General features: G+C 35.9%; 4 protein-coding genes across 4 annotated transcripts; 1 reads left to right on the forward strand and 3 right to left on the reverse strand.

Moving 5' to 3' along the window:
* Positions 1-2,494: 2,494 nt before the first annotated feature.
* LOC111450440 (ethylene-responsive transcription factor ERF024-like) lies at positions 2,495-3,239 on the reverse strand. Its single transcript, XM_023090571.1, has one exon. It carries the CDS (start codon positions 3,032-3,034, stop codon positions 2,522-2,524), a length of 513 nt encoding a protein of 170 aa, XP_022946339.1. The 5' UTR covers positions 3,035-3,239; the 3' UTR covers positions 2,495-2,521.
* A 6,366-nt stretch (positions 3,240-9,605) lies between these two features.
* Positions 9,606-13,122, forward strand: LOC111455137 (trihelix transcription factor PTL-like). The gene is made up of 3 exons (XM_023096724.1): positions 9,606-10,166; positions 10,729-11,257; positions 12,385-13,122. The coding sequence occupies exons 1-3, from the start codon at positions 9,850-9,852 to the stop codon at positions 12,868-12,870; spliced, it is 1,332 nt and encodes a 443-aa protein (XP_022952492.1). The 5' UTR covers positions 9,606-9,849; the 3' UTR covers positions 12,871-13,122.
* A 1,341-nt stretch (positions 13,123-14,463) lies between these two features.
* LOC111445871 (fructose-bisphosphate aldolase 6, cytosolic) lies at positions 14,464-17,121 on the reverse strand. The gene is made up of 3 exons (XM_023084396.1): positions 16,892-17,121; positions 15,610-15,837; positions 14,464-15,499 (listed from the first exon to the last, which is right to left on the reverse strand). The coding sequence occupies exons 1-3, from the start codon at positions 16,917-16,919 to the stop codon at positions 14,679-14,681; spliced, it is 1,077 nt and encodes a 358-aa protein (XP_022940164.1). The 5' UTR covers positions 16,920-17,121; the 3' UTR covers positions 14,464-14,678.
* A 1,585-nt stretch (positions 17,122-18,706) lies between these two features.
* LOC111447622 lies at positions 18,707-19,721 on the reverse strand. Its single transcript, XM_023086886.1, has one exon. The coding sequence runs from the start codon at positions 19,664-19,666 to the stop codon at positions 18,758-18,760; it is 909 nt and encodes a 302-aa protein (XP_022942654.1). The 5' UTR covers positions 19,667-19,721; the 3' UTR covers positions 18,707-18,757.
* Between the last annotated feature and the right edge of the window lie 425 nt (positions 19,722-20,146).

Consider the following 20,146-nt stretch of genomic DNA (forward strand, 5'->3'; position numbering starts at 1 on the left):
CTTCTTCGCGTTGATCAATATGTATTTGACGTTGATTACAGGTAAATGGTGTGCGGTACGCTTCCAGTTCATCCCAGAGTGCTTTGAGCTTGGTGAAATATGTTGACAGTGCCATGGTTCCTTGTGACATCGTTGCTATCGAGTTTTGTATTTGAAAAATTGCTAGAGCATTCTTTTGTGAGAATTGATCGTGAAGATCAACCCACACTTGATGAGCTGTCTTGGCGTGAATAATGCCTTTAGCGATATCTGCTTCAACGGAATGAGTTAACCAAGATATTATCATACTGTTGCACTGATTCCAGAGTTCGAATTCGGTTGAATTTGCATCTTGGGACGGTTCCTCAATTGTGCCATCAATGAAGCCAATTTTCTTCTTGGCAATAAGAGCATGCATAACTGATTTCCTCCAGGATTGATAATTTGCTCCATTTAATTTGATTGGAACAAGTGAATATCCTGGCTGATCAGAGTGATGAATATAGTACGGATGTGTTAAATCAACATCCGAAATTTTGAAGCTAGATTTGGCTGATTCCGCCATAAAGGAAATTTTGATATTTAAGAACACCAAGATCGGTGCTCTGATACCATGTTAAGAATGAGAAATAGAAATAGAATTGGGATCGAAAGTATGATCTTCATTCAGGTTTACACGTTTAAATAGGATACAAACTATCAACTAATACCTAAAAATAGAAAAATATATATCTAATTAAATCTGGTAAATAAATAAAATATACGGTTAATCAAATCTATACTAACAGCTTCCTAAATATCTAAGATATATTCTAACTAATTATCACGGCAAAATATCCTCTTAATACGAGTCTAACTATAGACCATGTATTTGTAACGACCCATGCCCAGAATTCGCATCGAGATTTGAAATCTAAATAAAGTACCTGATGACCCTTGACATTCTCCTGCAATATGGTCCATATTATCGTAATATGACATGTTCCAAACTCTGACGTTATTTGTAACGACCCATGCCTAGAATTTGAATCAAGATTAGTACTTGATGACTCTCGACATTTTCCTACGATATGGTCACAACTACTTCTCGCTTCTTAAGAATGAAGACTGTTCTTATGGATCAACATGAGTCATTCTAGCATGCTTTGTTCTTTCTCTTTCAAGAAAAGATCAATTATTGAATGTTAAGTAACTATACGTTAAAAGTTGTATCTAATCGGTTTTTAGGTGCCGAAACCTAAAATATGTTTAATATGTTTTTAAAATTTAAATTATATATATATATTACAATCTTTTTATTATGGTTTTGAGCGTAAATTTGAAGAATTATAAGACAAGGGAAGGTGAGGGGTTGGTGTTACGTTTCTTCGGCAGACATTCCATTATTCACTCTCAGCTTCTTAGCTCGGGAGAGTACGACTGTGACGTGTCAACAAAGTAAATTATTTGCCCCCAAAATTGAGCCTATAAAGATAGGGAATATATATATATATATACGGAATATATATTTTTTTTAATATTATGTTTATTTAAAATATTATAATTTGTTCTTCAAAAAAATATATTTCTAAATCTGGAATGAATAAAAGTGCCCAATATAGTTGAATTTGTTCATATTTAAAAATTAGCCTTTTTAGGAATACCCTTTTTCATTAAATTATTCCTAGTTTTTTGTAATAGCACGTGGAATTGAAGTTTGAATTAAAAGTGTTCGTGGATTGAAACGAGTCAGATTGAGATAGTTTTTAGATTTAGTGAAAATGTTCGAGCCGTAAATTTTTTAAACTAGAACAACTCTTATAAATTAGAGGGTTAAAATATTTAAAGATAATTTTTAAAAATATATATTCAAATTGAATTATAATTCTTTACTTAACACTTTACTTTTATTAAAAATAAAAATTTAAACAAACAATCTCAATCATCTAAACAACCTAATAAATAAAAAAAAAGAAGATTATATTAAATTGGGTTGAGTTGTGATAGAAAAAATTTCGAATAAATATTAAACCGTTTAAATTATTAATTTGATTTAGCATTCAATTAAATTGAAAGTAACCCAAATGATGAAGTTATTTAAACTATTGTTTATACACTTACTACACATAATATATATATATATATATTTAATTTTATAATTATTGAAAAGACAGGACATGAAAGAAGTGAGTAGAATGTCTTAATTATAATATCCAATTTAAAATCTTAATGTCCATAAATTATTTGATAAAATGAGAACCACACACATGCTTAGAAAGTCCACTTTGAATCAAACTTCTCATTATCTTCAACTAACTTAACCTTCCAACTTGCTTTGCTTTTGCTTCTTTGGTCGCCGAAGAAGACGGCTATCCTTTTCACTGTCATCAGTTAAATCCACCACTAACAGATATTGTCATTTTTTAATTTTATTTTTCGAAAATGTATTTATTAGGGAGAAGTTTCCACACTCTTGTAAAGATGTTTTATTCTCCTCCCTTTTAGAATTAAAAGACGAAGAAACGAAACCCTATATGTATATATATGTATGTATATTTGTTGCTTAGGAAAAATTCCAAAGGTTTCCGGTACCATGATCGGCTCCGTCGTCATCGCCACCATGATTATTGAAACGGGGAGGGCTAAGAAGCATTCCTTCCGCCATATTCATTAGAACATTAGGCATATCAAAAATCAAGTCCTCGTCCATGAAATGATTTCCCACTTCCCCTGGATCATTACTACGGCCACCGTGAAAACCACTCCTTGCCTCGATGGCGGCTGCTGCGGCACCAAGCGCAGCGGCGGCAGAGGCGGCTGCAGCCTGAATATCAGAGGGTGAACGTGAAGCAGGAACAGGGAGAGAGGACGCAGAATTGGGGAAATTGAGGTGAGTGTCGTGGCCCTTGAGAGCAAGGGCAGCAACGTCATAAGCCACAGCCGCCATTTCAGCTGTCGGGAAGGTTCCCAACCAAATCCGATTTGGCTTCCGGGGCTCCCGAATTTCCGACACCCATTTGCCTGTGTTGCGGCGTCGTACGCCTCGGTAAATGGGGTGGCGGCCGGAAGTAGCCATGGAGGAGGTGAATCGAAGGGAAAAGTGAGGAGGAGGAGGAGGAGGAGGAGGGGAGGGGCGGTGGGGTTGAAGAGATGGAGAGAAGGCATTTATGGAGGAAGAAAAAGGGAGGGGGAAATGGCGGAGGAGATGAGTGCAGACCAGTTGGAGATGAACTAAGTTCTGATGAGGGTTGGGGTGGCAGCCATTGGAGGAGACAGCTTGGAGATTTAGGGACGAAATAGAGAGACAAGGATTTTCAATTTTTGGAACAGTCGAGGATTTATATGTTAATATTACTCAATTATATGGACAATTTCTAAGTTTTTTTTTTCCTTTTTGTTTTTGAAAAGGTTGAGTATTAAAAATAACGGGGAGATATGCATGCACAAACAAAACATGCATGCATATACGAGGGACCTAAATTAATGAAGAATTATAGTAGCGGATGCCACGGTTATACAAACAAAAGTACATCAAAGGACTACATGTATAACGACCTAGGCCCAACGCTAGCAGATATTGTGATGTCCCACATTGGTTGGGGAGGAAAACAAACCACAATTTATAAAAGTGTAGAAAGGAGCCTGAAAGGGAAAGCCTAAAGAGGACAATATATGCTAGCGGTAGATTTGGGTCGTTACAAATAGTATCTGAGTCAGACACCAGATGATGTGCCAGCCTTCTCGTTGTTCTCCCAAGGGGGTAGACACGAGGCGGTGTGCCAGTAAGAACATTGGCCCCAAAGGGGGGTGGATTTGGGGGTGGTCCCACATCGATTAGAGGAAGGAAAGAGTGCTAGTGAGGACGTTGGGCCCCAAAGGGGGGGTGGATTGTGATGTCCCACATTGGTTGGGTAGGAGAACAAACCACTATTTATAAGAGTGTGGAAACCTTCCCCTACCAAACGCGTTTTAAAGCCTAAGGGGAGCTCAAAAGGAAAAGCCCAAAGAGGACAATATCTGATAACGATAGATCTGGGTTGTTACAACATGTTGCGTGGGAGTTCAAAAGGGAAAGCCCAAAGAGTGTACAACATTTGCTAACGGTGGATCTGGGTTGTTACAATATGTTGCGAGGCAAAAAATTGAAAGAGTGTTGGGTAAGATTCGGAAATCAACATGCTACTAGTATTCGTGGTTGTCGCGCAGAGTGTTACAATTATGTTTGTCTAAGTCGTGTTGTCCATGAACGTATGCCAATTCCGAACTCCTTTTACTTGGAAAGACTTTTATTATTCTTGTTATGACAAGGTGTATGATAGGTCACCAAAATCATGTCTACCGAGAGCTAAAATACTCCAAAATTTACTATACGAGGATGTAACTAGTCATCAATTTGCTATCAAAGTGAGGGTTGTTGCTTATCCGCTTTTGCCTATAACATTCCAAGATTCGCTCACATTTTCTTTCAAATTATTTTCAACGAAGTCTGAATCTCACACAGGTGACTTGTTCGTTAGGTTAGAACAAGTGTCATAAAATTGTTGTCCCGTTGCGACAAGAGTGCACTTGTGACACAGAGTGCAACGCCAAAAGGATGGGATTAGAAAACGGTGATGGGAGCTAAGAGCGAGCAACTAGTCGAGAAATCGAAAAGCGAAGTTGGCTTACCTCAACAATTATTATTATCATTTAGTGTAAGCCTCTAATTAACTTGCATGTGAAGTTAATCGACAGTAGAGACTAATCACCTAATTAAAGTAATGGTTTTTCTAACTTCACCATCATTCTACTTTTTAGAATATTTTAATTTCTACAATTTATAAAAATTATTTTTAAATATTAATTTTTTAAATACTGCTTTTTACTTTATTTTATTATAGTATTGATATAGTATTTCTTTATTATTATTATTTTAAAATTTTTATATCATTCAATTATCCTTTCTTGTATAGTAAAAGATTAATTGAACTATTATTTAAAGAAAAAAAAAATCCTACCAACTTCAAGATGGGGTGAAATTAGAAGAGAACGGAGCTCAAATGGTTGAAATATGTGAACTAAAAATCTAGAGTCGTAGATGGAGTACGGGATTGATTTAATTGATTTGTCAACCTCATTATCTCTCGGCCTCTAGTCTCGAGTAAAGATTGCATATCTGATTCAAGTCAAGCCGAAAAATTTAGTGTATTATTGATTTTAGATGAGTCTTAATAAAAGGTGAAGAGACAGGCGCGTGTGGAAATTATTGAAAACTTGTTCGTGGGACGCGTTTGTTTGGAGCAGTTTCATATTGATACAACGTTCATTCATGAACTTGAAAATAAAAATAAAAACATTTCCTTTTCAAGTCTTAGTCAGTTTGAGACATGAAAGACGAGCTTTTACCATTTTCCAAGAAAGGAGACCGAAATTTCCTTTTGATATTGCACATTATTCATTCATTTTTTTTAATAACTTTTTTCTTTATTTATTATTTAAAATTTTAATGAAATAATCTTATATCGGTTCGAAATAATATTGTTCGTGTGAAATTTTCTTAGTAACAACAATATTTTTAATGGTATATTTAGAACATATATATAACTTCTAAATACACTGTATTTTTACGTGGGTTTCTCGTGCATTAATCGATTGAGAGAAATAATTTTTTGAAACATTTGAAATGAACGTCCACGATGATATTTTATGTGACGAGTATTTTTATATCGAGGATGTAGCTATTCCATATTACTAAGATAGTTTTCTCAACATTCAAATAAGTGACATCCATTTTTTTCTTTTTACAGTTAACTAAACGTTGATGACCCTACTAAAACCCCGCCCCACCTTGACCTTGTTAAACCGAAAATGTTAAAATATATATAAAAGATGAGAACTGAAGTAGGAGACAGGGACGAAGACAGAAAAGGTTCTCTATTCCCGCTCCACCCATAGATATCTCTAATTAAAATCCAAATGATTTAAAAATATATATATAAATAAAAGATAAAAGAGTGACTAATTATCCGACAAAACTATAATTAATACTTGTGTATTTACGTCATGTTTTTTTTAATGTTTTTAACACTATCAAAGGCTACTCTAAACACTATATTTTCAGGGCCTGCCATTCGGCCCATTTCGTAGGATTTGGGCCAAGGCCCAACTCAGGATTGGGGTTTTCTTCCATCTTTTATTTTTTATTTAATTTTTTCTTCTCATAACCATTTATTTCTCCCCCTCCCATCAATTAAAATTAATTATCTAAGAAATTTCAAGACTTTATTGTCGAATTCGTGTCGAGAATTTAGATTTTGAATATGGACTCAAAAATATATAATTTAAAATAAGATAAAATGACTTTAGTAAAAGAAGAATTAAAACTTTTTATACACTAAATATTTCAAAATTGAACACAAAAAAAGAGATTAGAAGGAATAAATTAAAAAAATAAAATTAAGGGAAGTTTAGAAGCTGATGGGATTGATGATTTAAACCCAATATTCTTTTGTCATTAAAAAAATATATATAATCCCTTTAATTAGTACTTGGGAAATTAAAGTCATCAACTTTGTTGTAGTTCATTATTACTATTATTATTATTATTATTATTATTATTATTATTATTATTATTATTATTACTTTTTACACAACTTGGTTGGTAGGGTTGCCAAATCATTATCGTTTTCTCGTTATCATGCATTAACATCTAAAAGTTCACGGATTTATTCAACCCCGTCATCGATGGATATCTATAAATTGATTTGCTATCATTCTTCAAATCAATGGTTGTTCATATGATAGAGCTGATATGTTCAAATCAAGGGATGAATTATTGAGTGCATGGAAGTCCATGGTAGTGGGTATAGAAGGACGGTGTTTTGAGCGTTTGATTTTTGAATGAAATCTGGGAAATCCAAATCTAGAAAAAGGCGAAAAAGAAGGGGGTCAATTTTGGAATAATAAAAAATAGGTGAGGGTGGGAAATGCAAATAAAGGAAAGTTGAGGGAGTGGAAGGGTAAATAAGGAAAAGGAAAAGGGCAGAAGGGGCAGCACCTGAACAGCGGAGTTTATGGGACACTCGTGCATGGTTTTTGTTGGTATTATTATAAATAGAGAAGTGGTAGCAAATGCATGGATGGAACGTTCTGGTCTTCCAAAAGCAAAATTTTCAGGTCTCTCTCTGACTTTTCTCTTATCTTTTTCTCTGACTCACCCACACGCTCTCAGATTCTCCTGCTCTCTTACATCCCCATCTCCATCTTCCCTTTTCTTTTCCTTCAATTATTGTTCTTCTTCTTACTTTCCATCCGTCCCCAACCCGGCTCTAACCCGACCACCTTACCGACTTCCCAGATAGTCGAGTTCTTGTAGCTTGTGTTTCCACTTTCATGGCTAGGGTGTTGGTAGACAGTTTCATATGAACCAACACATCTCGATCATACAATATGAACTTGAACATAGCTGCGAACAATGTTGTTCAAATTACCATAAAATAAAGTCAACATCTATTAAAATTGAATTCAGGGTGCCATCAATTTCGATTTCATTTATACCACAAAGGTTTCAAGTTACTTCAAATAGTAACTAATTATGGTCATAAAATATAAAAGTTATAACTCTTGTAATGCGTTATCGAAAGTTAAGAGTTTTCATTTTGAGACTATATAAAGTCATGTATGTTATCTTTGTAAGGTAGACTTGGAAAATATATAACATGAGAATTTGTGCTTTACTTCAGCCAATGACTAAGTTTCTTTACAGTCCTATATAGTTTAGAATCATTCAAGCTTGACATGATCAATCTTACTCGTAGAGTAATTCAAATCTCAAAAAAGTATTATCATCTTGAGATGTTGATCAACAAGGTAATTCGAATCTTACCTCATTTACAGTGATTCCTTATCATTTGATATCAAAACTTTCTATTGGGTTGATTTCTTATCAGGGTTCATTTTGAGTAATGAAGAACGGGTTAGGGATGAGTTAAAAATGGGTGTTTAATGTAGGTTGTGAGATTAATAAGGTTAGAGGTTTGTTAAGTAACAAGAGACAAGTTGAAGAAGAAAGCTGCAGACCAATTGAAAGCGTGGACCAAGTTGGTCAGAGCATGAGAACTTCTTCAAACACGTTTGATTAGCCTTTTGTACCTGTGAGTATTGAATGGCTACAAAATAAAGTTACCCCATAACATAAAATAAAATAATTTAATGAACCATTCATGAGAGACAGTGATAGGGAAAGCAACAGCTCCATGTAAAGCATTTAACATCTCTTTAATTAATGTCCCAAACACATAACATATATTCATTCATCTTCTAATCTAATAACGCTAATATCGACCCATCTCAATTCGTCAAGTTTAATGTCAGATCTCACATCAGTTGGAGTTCTTTATAAGAATGTGGAAACTTCTTCTTAGTAAACGTATTTTAAAACTGTAAGGTTGACGGACTAAAGCAAATAATATCTACTAACAGTGAGTTTGAGCTGTTATACTTAACGTCACGAATAAATAAAGGGTGATAACGAGCGAAATAGGAGAGATGGGGAAAGATGGGTTTGAAACTCACATGGGGCAAATGTGGCCTGCAACACACCAACGCAAACAGGCACCCTGAGACTCTGAAACCCCTTACCCTATTCTCAGATATAGTACTTCTCTTCTTTTCAATTATTGCTCTTCCCTTTGGATTTGCTTTACCCCCTTTTAACCTAATATAAATCCAACCCGATCTTTCTTACTCTAACGCTTACGACGACCCGCGATATGATATCGTATAATTGTATGGTGTTGTCCACTTTTTGTCATCGATATACCAATTGAGGTATGATAGAGTACAGTTTCGTGCAATTTCAACCTTTGGTTAGAACGGGTTTTCTTTGATGTTTTTAGTTTAACATCATGGGTTTTCATTATATTCTTATAGTTTTCGAGAGATACCCAAATTCAGTGGATAAAACTATTATTGTCAGATCCTACTTCGATTGGAGAGATGAACGAGTTTCAACAATGACATTGGAAACCGCACGGAGTGGATTGTGAGATCTCACGTTCATTGAAAAAGGAAATGAAGTATTCTTTTTAAGTAGCAGATGTGTTCTAAAAATCTTGAGTGAAATTTCGAAAGAAAAAGCTCAAAGAGAACAATATGTATTAGCGGTGGATTTAGACGGTTACCATAGGAAAAAATACAATCGAGTATTATCGGGTTAATATTAAAATAATAATAATAATAATACTGTTTGGAAATTAAAATAATAAGGAAAATTAGGAGAAAAAGGCGAATTTATGACCACTTTTGATATGGGGTAGGTGGGTTGACTGGAGTTGTGATTGGTGGAAGAGAAAAGGGAAGGGAAACGGCGTCGTTTAGAGAGCGCGTAGATTAAACTCCAGAAAGAGAAATGTCCCGAAAGGAAAAAAGGGAATGCGACAAGTCAAAAGGTCAGAATACTAAGCACTGTACACGTCAGCAACAGGAGGCCATTCCCACCTCGTCTTTACTCGACTTGTCGTTTGGTGGCCTCACTGCCAAACACATCAAATTTCCACTATTCCTTATTCCTATCAAAACCTGTCTTATTTTGACATCCAAACACTCCATAAGTCTGGTACACACACTAAGGAGTGTAAATGAATATTATGAACATATGAATATGGTTTGAAATATTGACATCAAAAGTTGAAGAGCTTGAGAGATTAATAGCATAGCATTAGATGAAGAGAACATACTGAGTCTTTGTCATCGACATGGGTCCATCTCCCTGACTCCGACTGCGTAAAATCTAGCTTTTTCGTGGACGACACGATCCGAGTCTACCGCTACTCCTCTCCCTTTTCCCTTTTATCTCTTCTTCTTCTTCTTCTTCTTCCTCTTCCTCTTCCTCGTTCTCGTCCTCTTCTGGAAATGGATGATCAATATTCCCTTTCCGATCTCCGCCACCTCATCACTGCCCCGCCTCGCTCTCATTTCCCTTCTTCCTCAATTCCCCACCACGATCTTGCTTCTACCGCCTTTCGCCACCACCATACCCCCTATGATCTCATTCGCTCTCAACCCACCACCGTCCTTGGTTCCGCTTCCCCTACTAGCTTCGATGCTCAAACCACCACCGCTCGGTGGCCTCGCCAAGAGACTCTCACTCTCTTGGATGTCAGATCCCGCCTCGATTCTAAGTTTAAAGAAGCTAACCAAAAAGGACCCCTTTGGGATGAAGTTTCTAGGTATCTATCTATTTATGTTTTTTTTTTTTCTTTCTTCTGGGAGGATGAATTAAACCTCGTTATTTTAAAAAAAAAACATGTTGGATTTATGAACAAGTACCAGAATTCAAGATTGGGGGTTTTTTTTTTTTTTTTAATTTTGAAAATGACCATACACTCTACATGAATTCAGCTGCTTTCTTGCTTAATTTTGTCTTGGAATCTACTTTTTAGAAAGAAGTGAGAGATGAGAGAAAGGAATTATGACAATATCTTTATTTTTAGTCCAAAATTTTGAAAAATTTGTGTTTTTTTTTTTCCTTCAAAAACAACTTTTCTTAAAAAAAACACCGACCCTTTTAATGTTTCAAGAACATTGTTAAGAAAAATACCCCAAAAATAAAATTACCCAATTTTCTAAACTCAAAATTAATGAAAAATTTCGTCTTGTTCGTTGATTAAACACAAAAAGATGATGAATTTGTAACAATTTTGGTATAAATCTATAATCTTTGATTGTTATTTTGAAATCTAGGGCTTTTTTTCGTGGAAATTAATGAAATTATTATTATTATTTTTTCAGAATTATGGCTGAGGAACACAATTATCAAAGAAGTGGAAAGAAATGCAGAGAGAAGTTTGAGAATTTATATAAATATTACAAAAAAACAAAGGATGGCAAAGCTGGAAGACAAGATGGCAAAAACTACAGATTCTTCAGGCAGCTTGAAGCTCTCTATGGTGAAACCAGCAATGCCACTTCACTTCCAGACTCCCATTTTGTTGGAGATGGCAACCTTATATTCCAACAAGATGGGACTAGTAATCCAACCTCCGGTCACATGAGCTATGATGCTCAGCTGAAGCACTACTGCGACAGTCTCAGCCTCTCGAACACGTCCGAGTTTGAAACCTCTGTGTCGTCCGATGGTAATGACGAGTTTGGTTCGGTCAATGATTCGGTGGAGAAGAGGAAGAGGCGAGCTGGGAAATGCTGGAAGGTGAAGATCAAGCAGTTCATTGGCTTGCAAATGAGGAAGCTAATTGATAAGCAAGAGGCTGGGTTGGAGAAGCTCATGAAGACTCTTGAACAAAAGGAGAAGGCAAGAATGGTATTGTTCTTCATCATTGCCTTCAACTTAAATTTTTAATCTTTCAATTTGATTCATATTTCAATCCCACTCTCTAATAATATCCAATAATCACGAGAGTCCGGTAATCGTCCAAGCTCACTTTAAGTAAATATTGTCTTATTTGAGTTTTTTCTTTCCGGCTTCTACTCACGCTAGAGAGAGGTATAAATAGAATCTCACCGTTAGTAGATATTGTCTTATTTGGGTTTTCTCGTTCGGGCTTCCACTCACACTAGGAAAATGTTTCCATACCCTTATAAAGTGGGATCTCACCGTTAGCTGATATTGTCCTATTTGGGTTTCTCTTTCGAGCTTTCCCTCGTGCTAGGGAGAGGTTTTCACACCCTTATAAAGTGGGATCTCACAATCCACCGCCTTCAAGGCTCAACATCCTCACTAGCACACTGCCCTGTGTCCACCCTCTGATACCAACCTCTTGTGAGGCTCCGCATCCTCGCTGGCACACTGCCTGGTGTCCACCCTCTAATACCAACTATAACAACCTAATCCTATCGCTAGCAGATATTGTCCTTCTTTGGGATTTCCCTTTCGAGTTTTCCCTCAAGGTTTTTAAAATGCGTGGAGAGGTTTCCACACCCTTATAAAAAAATGTTTCATGCTCCTCTCCAACCGATGTGGGATCTCACAATCCACCCCTTTCGGCTCCCAGCGTCCTCACTAGCATATCGTTCAATGTCTGGATATGATACCATTTGTAACAGCCCAAACTCACCGCTAGCAGATACTGTCATGTTTGGACTTTCCCTTCAAGGTTTTTAAAACGCGTCTACTAAGAAGAGATTTTCACGCCCTTATAAAAAATGTTTCGCTCCCCTCTCCAACCGACGTGAAATCTCACCTATTATGAAGTGATATTGAGATGATCATATCTTAACAAATGGTATTAGAGTCATATCTTAGAACAAAAAAGTTATGAACGGTCTAGTCTATTTAACCTACAAGACCAACTCTCTTGAAAAATTCGTGGGGATGAATATTGAAATACGACTCTTCCCTGACTCGTGGACATCTCTAGCATCGAAATCATGAATACTAATAGATTCTCGTAACGATGATTCATTCGGGGTTGTTCGGTCGGTTTTCAGGTATGGGAAGAGGAATGGAGGAAACAAGAAGTGTCAAGAATTGAGAGAGAAAGAAGCTTTTGGGCAAAGGAGAGAGCATGGATAGAAGCTAGAGATGCAGCGTTAATGGAGGCATTACAAAAGCTAACAGGCAAAGAGTTAATCACCGCCGAGCCTCATCAAAATGAAGATGGTAGTGAGATACTCAACAATTACCAAACAAAAACAATGGATCAAACCAACAAGAAACGCAAGGACAATTCAAGATCACCCACCACAACCTACAATCTTTACTTCCAAACTGATTCCTCCGTCTACGGCGGCGGTGGTCGTGGCGCCGAGATGAAAGAACAAAGTCCGAACAGCTCGAACGCCGGGGGCAGTGGCGGTGGCAGCCAAGTGGTGCAAGATAGCTGCTTTTTCTTGATGGGTGAAGGAGATCAATCTCAATCTGGTTTGTGGGAGAATTTTGGGCTCAAACTCAACAATGGAAGCCATCGAACTTGAAACACTTCGATCTAGCTTATCTAGCCTCGGTTGTAGAGGGGAACGAATCATTCCTTATAAAACGTAGAAATCTCTTCATGTAGAAACTTCTTCCTAGCAGACGCATTTGAAATTGTGATGATGACGGCTATGCATATCATATCAAAGTGGACAATATCGGTTAGCACGTGTCTGCATGGTCAAATTTTGCTGCCATGCATGTGCTTTTTTTAATTTATTCCTAATTTTCTATCTTTTCTATCTTAAACCTCCGAATATTATTAAATACTATAATTTTTTTTATTTACTTTATCATATTATCATACGTTTAAAATTGATTTGCATTTATAAAAGTGAAGTGTGACGTAAATAGAGAGTAGATATTTTTGTAGTATGGATATTTCTTTCATTCAGTCTGATTTGTGTTAGAATTATTTTAAAAATAACACGAGACCCTAAAAGTAAAGCTACGATAGTGTGGATGAAAAGAGTAAATATTCTGATAGTGTGGATACTTCTGTCGTTCAATCTCGTTCATGTCAGAATTATTTAAAAAATAATACGAGACCCTAAAAGCAAGGCTACGGTAACGTGGATGAAAAGAGTAAATATTCTGGTAGTGTGGATACTTCTGTCGTTCAATCTCGTTCATGTCAGAATTATTTAAAAAATAACACGAGACCCTAAAAGCAAGGCTACGATAATGTGGATGAAAGGAGTAATATTTTGGTCGTATGGATATTTATTTTCATTCAGGGTTGTTCGTGTCAGAATTATTTTAAAAACTACACGAAACCCTAAAAGCAAAATTAAAAAAAACGTGAATAATTAAAGTGAGTAGATATTGAGATAGGATCATAAATGCATGGGTGAAGTTGTTCAAAGCCTTCCCTTAAATAAGAAAATGTCCTTTGGATGTGGCAGAGATAGACAAAAGGGTGTCTCCTTTACTCTCATATTGCCATTACAGCTCCCAACAGCTTTCTTTAGAAAAACAATAAATTATTCACTTTGAATCATTTTCTACAATAAATTTATTTTTATAGATTAAAACACAAAATCAAAAGGAAAAAAAAACTAAAATGGATAAACTTTTGATGGGTGTTCGAGATTTCACTAAATGTAGAATAAAAATCAAACAACGATAACAAAAATATGTTTACGTCAACGCTTGTTTCGAGAAAGCTTTAAGTACAAGAACTAAAACGGGATGAGATATAGAAAAAGAAAGTAAAACATAATAAGCATAGAATTAAATTATTGCGTGAGAAAATAAGCTTTCGAAACTGTCCTAAAACACGAACAAAAAACCGTCGATAAGTAAACTTTCGAAAGTGTCCTAAAACACGAACAAAAAGTCGTCGACGGTCAAAAGAGCGAAGTCGAATAAGGTAAAGTAGGTTAAAAGAGGGTTTAAAAAGAGGGGCAGTGATTTAGTACGATGTGGAAGCGCTTTGATCTCCACTTTTAAGTCACAAAGAGCTGTCATGGAATTGGATATCTGCCATTGTCGTCCTGGTTTGTGAGTTTCTGGGCATTCAATCTTAAACTTCCACTTCACTGCACTTTCTTCTTCGTCTCCCGATGAGCTGACAATGTGTAATGGTAAAGGGATTTGAACACAAACAAACCGAAATTTCAATTCAAGGATATAGATAAATCCCTGTTTTTCCTTCCTTTCTTTTACAACTGAAACAGAAAACCAGCACACTCAACAATCACAGCAAAAAGCTAACCTTCAAAGGGCTTATTTGTTGTACCTAAACATTCATAAAACACATCTCAAGATGCTCAACATACTACACCAAAGCAGCACGGAACAACAATTTTTAGTACTTATAATCCTTCTCATGAAGACTCTCAGCTGCGCCCTCACCGATCACGGCATCGCCCTTGTAAGTTCCGAGTGTTGCCTCGGAGTTTGCTTTGCACCTTGTTAGGAAAGCAGCTCGGGCCTTCTCGACATTGTCGTCCTTTCCTGCCCATGCCTTGAGAGTACTCTGCTGAAGGGCACGGCCAAAGGAGAAAGACAAAGACCATGGCTTCTTACCCTTTAGCTTGTTCATGGCATTCAGGTTGAGAGTTGCCTCCTCTTCACTCTGCCCACCTGACAAGAAAACGATGGCGGGAACTGCAGCAGGAACGGTGCGTTGAAGAGCTCGAACGGTGTATTCGGCAATCACTTCTGGAGCAACCTTGGCAGCCTCGGATCCAGGGGTAACCATGTTGGGCTTCAATAGAGTTCCTTCAAGGAGGACATGGTGATCGTTAAGGGCCTTGTAGCATGCAGCAAGAACACGCTCGGTCACCTCAGCACACTTGTCAATGCTGTGAGAACCATCAACCAGAATTTCAGGCTCAACAATTGGAACAAGACCGTTCTCCTGGCAGATAGCAGCGTATCGAGCCAATCCATAAGCATTTTCATTGATAGACAATTGTGAGGGCTCAGTAGGACCGATCTTGAGCACAGCACGCCACTTAGCAAACCTAGCACCGGCTTCGTAATACTTTTGGCAGCGCTGGGCAAGGCCATCAAGACCCTGGGTGGTTGTTTCACCATTAGTACCAGCAAGTTCAACAGTACCCTTGTCAACCTTGATGCCAGGCAACACACCGCCTTCCTTCAAAACATCAACAAATGGCTTTCCTGCAGAAACAACCAGATAAAGAGAGCATTACAATTAAAAACTAAATTGCTGATGCTCGTGATCGACACAGCAAAAATTGGACTTCTGATTTCCTAGATTGTCAGTTTACCTGCAGCAGTCTTCTGGTAAAGAGTCTCCTCAAACAGGATAACTCCACTGAGATACTGAAGGGCACCAGGAGTGAGGAAGAGAAGTTCTCGGAGAGCACGTCTATTTGATTCAACGTTCTCGACATTGATACTCGCTAAACGTTTGCCAATGGTACCAGTTGATTCATCAGCAGCAAGGATACCCTTTCCAGGAGTGCCAATGTAGGCAGCATTGGCAATGAGCTCATCTACATAGAACAAGAAGAGAAGAAATCAACCAAAAATATTAAAACATGATATGAAGTTCAGTCAGAAAGAACGGAACTTCGTTATCAATAAAAGCATCACTCCAGAGTTCAACAAGTTCATGACATGATCCATATGAACAAACATATATCACAAACAAGCATTATAGAACTACAACGACATATCAATGTTCAATATATTCAAAATCCATAACTGATTTACACTCATCAGTTTGCACATGTTCTTAGTTTTAGATTCCTTCTTCACCAGATAGACAGCTTCAATCTATTGAAAGATCATAGTGGAATCTTTGAATAGAAAGAAACCAGAAAATTCTATAGAAAGAAAAATTGTCACAATAGACAGTAAAGATCTTGTTACAGAAGTTAAAAAGTAGGATCAGTAATTGAGCTATTCAGAAATCTCAACCAGCGATCTGTTATTGTGATCTTGTCACTTGAAAACTCTATCCCAACCATAGTCAAGATCAACATCTACATACCCAAATAATGATATTGAAACAGCAAAAATCAAAGTAAAATTCCATATACAGTCAAGAAAACTGTAATTTAAACTATAATCAAATCAAATCTAAAAAAAGTAGTAATATTGAAGTTAATGTTGTATGTATGAGTTATAACATGTCATAGGGCAGATCAAAGTACAAAAAGAAAAAAATTAAGAAAAATCATTGAAGTCAAGAACTAAACGATGAATCGTGGCTAAAATAGATTAAAACCCCTTATAAATAATGAAACAGAGAAAAACCTGACAGAATCAAGTAAAATAACTCTAGATCTCAACAGAAAAACACAGGGAAACATAGTAATCATCAAAACAGAGCCTCATCACTCCGATTACTGGCAACAGAAGAACATAGAATCGAACAAACACTCCAGATCCGAGAAACTAAATCAAGAGACACAAATCAACCAAACAAAAAGACATAAAAAACAACCCGATCAAGCAGAAATACGAACAAAAAAAACCCCAAAATATACTGTGATCGAAACAGAAAAGCAGAAGTTCAAAGAATTGGAAAAAGGGGAGAATTACCCTGGTACTTGCTCTTGAAGGAAGACATTTTCCAAACGGAAATGAGGATTGAAGAAGCAGAGTCGAGAAATGGAAACAGAGAGAGAGAGAGAGAGCAGTGAATTGGAGGAAGAATTCCGGCCGCTCTGCGTTTATATTAAGCGGTTCGGGAGACACAAAAAAGGGATTTTAGAGAGAGAGAGAGAGAGATTATCGCCACTTGTTTTGGCGTTTTCTTTTTCCGCAAGAAAATATGGATTTTTCATTTAACACAAAGATCACTGCGATTTTACCACTTTACCCTTCTTGTCTTGGGATCGTAAAAGAATATTCCAGAACTTCCAATTATTATGTATTAATTAAGTTTAATTAAGTTTCTGTTGCTAAATAAGTCTCAACTGTCAGTTGGTGCATAGTTGTTGGAGAGCCATATATATTTTCAAAATTTGACTTTTAAATAATTAAAAATTATTTCTAAAAATAGTTGGATAATAAATAAATAAATAATTAATTAAAATAAAATAAATAAAATTTCATAGAATTATACAATTCATCGACCAATCTAATTCATAAAATTTTAATTTATTTTGAACTTAATCTATTTGCTCCTCGACTTTGTTCGTAAAGTCTCAAATTTTGATGTCAAAGTCAACGGGCAATTATGACATAAGACTAATACCTATGAATATTCTTAAATATTAAATTTAGTTGACTCTAAGTATTTTCTATATATATATATATATAGGAGGGAATGACGTACTAAAACATACCTGGACTTTAATATTTTAAATTAGGCTATTAATTTAATTTGTGGAACATAGTAATAATATAATTTAACTCCACATACGTGACATATTTGTATTTTTTTTTCTAAGAAAAAACTATATATTATATCTTCTTTACACCTCATATGAATTAAATTAGTGGCAATTTGAGCATGCTTGATGATGCTGCCATTGTGTCAACTCATTGTAAACATCTTTCTTCGTCAAGGTTGTTTCTATTTATAAGATAATTATAAGTATATGTTTTTATTTATAGGGATAATTTGAATTTCTAGTATTTTGATTAAATTAATAAAAAAAATAATTAACGTGCAATATAATTAATAATTAAGGTACAGTATAAAGATAAAATTTTATTAAGAGATCTAAAAAATGCATTAAAAAAATGTGAGTCTTGTTTCAAGAGATGGTGTAGTTTGGGCCGGCCTGAAATCTTTGGGTCAAAACAGTGGGCCAAAAGCCCAATTTTGTTATTTCACTACCAACCGTCCAATTTTAAAAATAAAATTATGTTTTTTAATTTTTAAAATTTAATTTGGTTTTTTTAGGTGTAACTAATGAAAAAAAAATTATTTCCGTATAAAAATTATAACTTTGATCCTCGTTGTTTTTTTTAATATAATGTTTTACATCTTTTAATATAATTAATTAGAAAATAAAAACTATTCATTAAAAAAATTAAAATTACACGGACCAACCCAAATTGTAAGAGTTGGGTTTAATTGGATTGGCATTTCGAGTTAAGTTGAGTTAATTTTTCTGAACCCAAATAAATTCAGTTTGGTTTCGAGTTCATGGAACAAAATTCGGGTTGACTTAAATCGAAAAGAACTTACAAAATATATTAAAGAGTTTAGCGTATTCGTGGGTCAAATACGTGGAAGGCTTGTTCGGATTGGATGGTTTGAATTTCTACTTTTATTATGAAAATAAATAATAAAAAAATAATTAAACTCATTTATTATTTACATAAGTGACATACAAATTTACAATTTTTTGCATATGAATCTATACATGAAAAAAAACAACATGTGAAAGAAAATGAAATAATTCAAACTAAAAACAAAAAAATAAAAAACCCAAAAGTCAAATCAAATCAAAATCAATCAGGATGGTTAGAAGCTCGAATCAACAGAGAAAACCCATTCCTCTCTTGCTTCGTCTTCTCCTCCTCCACCCACAGCCGACTGTCCAATCCACTCCTCCTCCTGAACATAAACGCCGCCGTCGCCGTCGCCGCTGCATGTTCCGGCCGGAAAAGCCATTGATAGACATCCCACATCATGTCCACCACTGACCCATCTACAAAAATCGTTTGATTCCCACGGAAATTCCACCTCAATCTCTTCACTTCAACCACCTGTTTCTTGTCGACGAACACCGCAAGCCTCTGGTTTTTCAAATCCTCTCCGCCAACGCCGCCGCACATGACAAGAATCTCATGGAGGCTACCGGCATCGGAGAATCTAGCCTTGGTCAAAAAAACCAAATCATCGCCGGAAAACTCCTCTGTTCGAGAAACCAAAGAGAATTTCACGAACTGGGCATCGAATTTCCTTTCCAAAATCCCCAATTTCACCAACTTATCCCTCTCGTCGCCGATCAACAACCCGATTTCAGAATCCACCGTAACGACGACGTAAAAGCCACTGGTGGGTTCGGGTCCGGCGTCGAACTGGGCCTCGGAGATGTCCCAGAAGACGGAAATCACAGAATCGTTCACCGATTTGAAGGATTTGAGGCCCTTTCCGGTGAGAATTCGATGGGAAATTGAATTGATTTTGATGGTAAAGGATTGACCCATTTCCATGGAAGTCCAGTGGAGGTGAATTAGCAGAGGATTTTGGAGGGTCGAAATATTGGCTGTGTAAGTGGAAGAAACGGAAACAGGGGAAGCGGGAGATGGGAATTTGGAGAAGACGACATGGGGATGAGGGAAGGCGGCGGAGCAGTAAGAATCGGAGACTTTGACGGCGTGTTCACTGTAACAAGCGGCAATGTTTCTCCTCATCAGGAAGAAGAAGAACAACAACAACAAGAAAGAAAGGGATAATTCAAAATTTGAAGCTGTTTCTTGTGTTTTAAAGTGGGGTAAAAGGAGAAGAATAATTCTTTGTTTGCCTAAGAATCCAGAAAAAATGGGAAATATATATATGTATATGTATATATGAATGTATGCATGTATATTTTAAGGATGATGGTGAAAAATTCAACTTAATTAATAAAAATAACCCACTTTATCTTTAAACAATACATATATATATATATATATATATATATATAAATTTATTTTGAAAATTAAAGATATTTTAAAACAATTTCTATCCAAAATTAATTGTTAATTTTTTTAAAAAAATTTAAGTATATTATTGAAATTTTTAAAAATTTATAGATTTTTTTTTTAAAACAAAATGCTAATTAAATAGTATTATATATATGTGTGTGTCATCTGTCACGTTTAATTTTTGTTATTATTTTGAATTTCATTTCG

Source organism: Cucurbita moschata, unplaced genomic scaffold, assembly GCF_002738365.1.
Source record: "Cucurbita moschata cultivar Rifu unplaced genomic scaffold, Cmos_1.0 Cmo_Scf00001, whole genome shotgun sequence".
NCBI lineage: Eukaryota > Viridiplantae > Streptophyta > Magnoliopsida > Cucurbitales > Cucurbitaceae > Cucurbita > Cucurbita moschata.